Source organism: Poecilia reticulata, chromosome 19, assembly GCF_904066995.2.
Source record: "Poecilia reticulata chromosome 19, P_reticulata-male-v2, whole genome shotgun sequence".
NCBI classification, from domain to species: domain Eukaryota; kingdom Metazoa; phylum Chordata; class Actinopteri; order Cyprinodontiformes; family Poeciliidae; genus Poecilia; species Poecilia reticulata.
The window spans coordinates 3,283,533-3,288,478 of NC_088848.1; the positions used below are offsets into that span (position 1 = coordinate 3,283,533).

At 37.5% G+C, this 4,946-nt stretch overlaps 1 protein-coding gene across 1 annotated transcript; it reads right to left on the minus strand.

Moving 5' to 3' along the window:
* Positions 1-776: 776 nt before the first annotated feature.
* Positions 777-3,978, minus strand: LOC103481251 (large ribosomal subunit protein eL19). The gene is made up of 6 exons (XM_008436622.3): positions 3,866-3,978; positions 2,516-2,622; positions 2,312-2,434; positions 1,253-1,373; positions 1,062-1,172; positions 777-973 (listed from the first exon to the last, which is right to left on the minus strand). Exons 1-6 carry the CDS (start codon positions 3,868-3,870, stop codon positions 847-849), a joined length of 594 nt encoding a protein of 197 aa, XP_008434844.1. The 5' UTR covers positions 3,871-3,978; the 3' UTR covers positions 777-846.
* Between the last annotated feature and the right edge of the window lie 968 nt (positions 3,979-4,946).

A 4,946-nucleotide genomic window follows, 5' to 3' on the forward strand; every position in this document is an offset into this window, starting at 1 on the left:
GCAGCAGCAACAATATTGCTTCTTTTGTTAAATACGTTTTATATTCCTCTTATAGCGTCATTTCTAATTTCAGTACCAACTCACTAAATATCTGTCTTTGACATTACAGTCGCACCATATACTAGGTAAAAATTTACAGAATATATTGGTACATTATTTAAATGTACCAATAAAGTTAAATTTTAAAAACTAACCAGTTACACAAACAGTAAAACTGAATTAAACTATTATATTTTACGGGATACCAGCAGTTGTAATTGTATTTCAGAATGACATGGAGACGATTATGTACGCTTTGGTTACTCAAAATATAATTAAGAACTGCCTTTTACTGTAAATTACAATAGTTACTATATTCTTGTTTATGTTAATATAAAGAAAAAAATGTTACCTAATGTTTAAGTTTCAGATGGATATATAATGCATTGCATTATGTGCAATACAAGCAAACAAATGATCAATTTCTTACATATGTTACCAAATTGTGTTTTTAATTGATGATTTGATTTGTAAAGCGTCTTCATGCTTTGGAAACCGAACATGCCACCTTTCACAGCCTGTTTTTGTAAATAAATCATGCAGGTAATTGCATTTATGCATATCGGACCACACTGAACTTAACGTTGAGGCGTCTATCGTGACAGGATGTGGTGCTCTACTGCCACCTGTGGGACTGATGTGGATACACACCCATATTTTCTTTACTTACTTAACGAGCAAAAATCCTTACAATTGTTTTTCTCCCAGAAAGTAATATTCACAACAAAAGCAGATGATTCATTTCATAGAATTTTATTATTAACAACAAAAGCAGAACCTGACAGATTTTTTTTTTACATGTTGCATTTACTTCTTTGCTGTCTCTTCTTCCTTTGACAAGCTCTTTAGGAACTCTTCCTTCTTTGCCTGGAGACGCTCCTCTCTGCGTTTGCGGGCCTCCTTCGTCTTCGTGCGGCGCGCCTCAGCCTGGTCGCTGCACGGGGGAACGAGAGAAATTAATTTCAGCAACAAAACGTCAGGTCGTTGTCTCGAAAGAAAAACAAAACGACGAGAAAACTTACGCCAGAAGCTTCTTGCGAGCCTTATCAGCCTTCAGCTTGTGGATGTGCTCCATTAGGATACGCTTGTTCTTGAACACGTTACCTTTCGCCCTCAGATAGAGACTGTGGTACCTGATGTATAGACAGGTACTCATAGTAAAAGGAAGTGAAACACGAGTTTATTCACCACATTAACGGAGATTCCCACATACATGTGCCTGTCAATTTTCTTTGACTCCCTGTAGCGGCGAAGAAGACGGCGCAGGATTCTCATACGTCTCATCCATGTCAGCTTTTCTGGCATACGAGCGTTGGCTGTACCCTTTCGCTTACCTGGGAGGGAAGCATAATGAAATGTAAAGCTCATTCAGAGCTGCACGCACACAGTGACAGTTAAATCTTAAATTGATCTAAAACCGAGCATTTACAGTCATATCACTGCCACAAACTTCAAAAGAACTGCACATATTTCCTTCCCATTCCATTATTTTCCATGTTGGCCAAAAAGTTTAATTCTTGTCACAACTACACAACTAAGAGTGTCACGATAAATTCTGCTTTACGATAAATTGTTCCACACGTTACTAAAATAAACGATAATATTGTTGTTTTGAGACCATTTTTAAGTGATGTAATAGTAATGGCAAAAACACAAGAACGCATTCTAAAGATCAGTAAACTTTAAGTTTTAATGAGCATTTAACACTGGAACTGGAAGACATTTTAAATATCCAGAATAAACAAAACAAATAAAATGAATTTTTACGACTCTAAACAAAATTGTTCTTAAAAAAAAAAGGTTAGTTGAGGCCAAACTAATCTAGTTTTTAGTAGAAAGAAAGAAATAAGCGATAAATCATGCTAATAGAAATCATAGAGTTTGTTTTAATTTTTCACCTGTTTAATTGATTTATTGATTATTGTGCCAGGCCTTTACACAGACCCACACCTTTAAGATTCTATTTTGTCAAAAATAAATAAAAATTTGAATCTTGTATAAATTTCCTACCACTTTGCATTCATGTCCTGTTTTGTTTTGGCATAAAATCCCCCCAAATAATACATTCAGGTTTGAGTTGAAACATGGCCATATGTCTATAATACTACTTTTGCAAGTCACAGTAAAAAAAAAAAAAAGGGATCTAGTTTTGAGTTGAAAGAGAAAGAAAAGAAATAAGCGATAAATCATGCTAATCATTTATCGCATGATTTACTTTGACCATGTAAAAGTGGCTGAAAGTGAATTTGAAGTACAGAGAGTAATAACTCACCGTAGCCCATGTGACGTCCCTTGCGGCGTGCCAGAGTATTCTTGCGGCAGCGTGCTCGGGAGTGAACGGTGACTGGCTTCCTGATGATCAAGCCATCCTTCACCAGTTTTCGGATTTGCTGCCCTGCAACACAAACGCAGAGCAATAAGACAAGCGCAGCATATCACGGACAACACCACACGCTTCACACTGTACTGAACTCACGAGAGTTTGCATTGGCGATCTCATTGGTTTCATTGGGATCCAGCCACACCTTCTTCTTGCCACAGCGCAAGACGCTGGAGGCCAGGCGCTTCTGGAGCCTGAGCATGCTTTATGTACAAAAATAACCACAAATATTAGGTGGACAAATAAGATTCAGATGCGTGTCACACTCAAAATACTCTCATATTCAGACCACTAAATGCTTTTACGTTTATATGAATTAGAAGAACAGAAATTGGTTAATGGACATGCTGATGCATCGATAGGTACATAGATCAGTAGGGAACTTGACAAGATAACTACTCTTCCATCCATCCATTTTCTTGCACACTTGTCCCTCAGTGGGGTCAGGAGGTGCTGGTGCCTCTCCAGCTAACATGCTGGGTGAGAGGCGGGGTCACCCTGGACAGGTCGCCAGTCTGTCACAGGGCAACACAGAGACACACAGGACAAACAACCATGCACACACAGACAGACACACACACACACACACACACACACACACACACACACACACACACACACACTCACACCTAGGGGCAATTTGGAGAAGCCAATTAACCTGACAATCATGTTTTTTTGGACTGTGGGAGGAAGCCGGAGTACCAGGAGAAAACCCACCATGCACAGGGAGAACATGCAAACTCCATGCAGAAAGACCAGGGCCGGGAATCGAACCCAAAACCTTCTTGCTGCAAGAAAACAGCTCTACCAACTGCGCCACTGTGCAGCCCCTCCCACTAAGCAACAGCTGGAAAATAACTAGATAGCTCTATTTAAAATAAATCGATTTCAACCATTTTCAGTTGAAAATCGCTTTGACTTATCAATATCTTAGATTGTCACCAATTGTTTTAGGTCAGTGGCACCTTATACATTTAGAACTGGGGAAATCAATGCGCCAGGTTAAGCAACATTAACTAAACTAATTAATTTTATAGCTAAAAGCTCTATTTTGTGGTAGCTTGTAGAAACAAGACACCTTTAACCCAGGTTGTAAACTCAAATATGAAAACCACAATGAGGCGGCGTTGTTTGGTTACGGGAATTTAGGTTTTAACAAAGTTTTCTGTTCATATGGCAGACATTAATAATAAGTAATCAGAGTGAAGTGTCGCTGATTCGCAGCCATGCAGTGGATTCATGTTCTGACATGTCTGGTTACGTGTTAGCATAATTAGCTTTCCAACACAGGCCGAAAGCGGCTTTCTATATAAAATTATCACATCCACCGAAACCGAACAAGAGCCAGAGTCAACTGTGTCCGTTTAAATATCAAAACCAAAAACATCTTTGTTTACCACGACACAGATAAAAGCTAACAAGTGGGTAAACAAATATCTGCCTTACCTCATGGCTACCGATAGCTTAACAGACACGGATGAAATAGAACGAGAGGAGACTGTACCATTTTAGCGATAAAGATGGGTGACCAGTTCACTTTGTGTCGTAATTGTCTAGTTCTTTACAATAAAATGAATAATGGAATAGAATATGTGGTATTGGGATAAAATTTATTTGAATATTCTGGGGATATTTAAGATAGAATGTTAATATACGTTATATTTAGCGTGTTCCATTATTTCTCAATGGACACAGTGGTACAGTCCAAAACATGTAGTACGCTAATCTAACCACTAGAGGCCGCAGAATACTTTCTGAAGCGACACTTCAATCTATTCAGGGAAGTGGAAAATAGTTTCGTTTTTACATTATAAAACTACTTTTATAATGTATAGTTATAAAAGTATAAACATAAACAGTCCTTATAAACATTTCTAAATTAGCATCACAAAATCTGTAATTTTGAACGCAAAAAACACCAAAACAATAACAAAATCTTGCTATTTATTGATATTTTAACAGTTTAATTGGTTTTAGCAATACATTCCCCTTTAAGAATGTTCAGATTTTGGATTTGGCTCAAAATAAAAATGAGTTTGACACCCCGGCTCTAATTGATCCCCTTGAAGACATTAGTTTTTCTAATGGTGAATTATAGAGAGAATGATGGGTATTCAGTTGCCTTTTCTCAGCAATAAAATCATTAAAATTCCTGCCGTTAATAACTGCTGTGTGACTCACCTTGACATTTCCCTGTTTTCTTTTTTTTAATATGGTTTTGTTGGTAAAGTGCCTCTCAAAAGTATCTGAAAGTGTTCACAATGTTTTAGTACATCCACAATCTTCAATAAGTCATTTTGATTTTCAGTGGTAGACCAATACGAAGTTGTGGAGAGCTGTAAAGTGAAAGTAAAATAATTAACTTTTTAAATATATTTCAAATATTACCTGCCTCAATGTGCCAGACAGTGAGAAAATGTTTATATTTTATTTATAGTACGTAAAAATCAGTTTTCGACTGTTTCTACTGTAAGTGCATTTTTTGTTTAGCTGGCACAGCACTGACCCCTAGCGGCAGCCGGCGCTA

Bases quoted from the DNA above. Each gene is read 5' to 3' on its own strand.
- LOC103481251 (XM_008436622.3), bottom strand. The intron at 1,374-2,311 runs GTGAGTTATTAC...CTTCCCTCCCAG, and splicing joins GGGACGTCACATGGGCTACG to GTAAGCGAAAGGGTACAGCC. The intron at 1,173-1,252 runs GTATGTGGGAAT...TCTATACATCAG, and splicing joins AAGAAAATTGACAGGCACAT to GTACCACAGTCTCTATCTGA.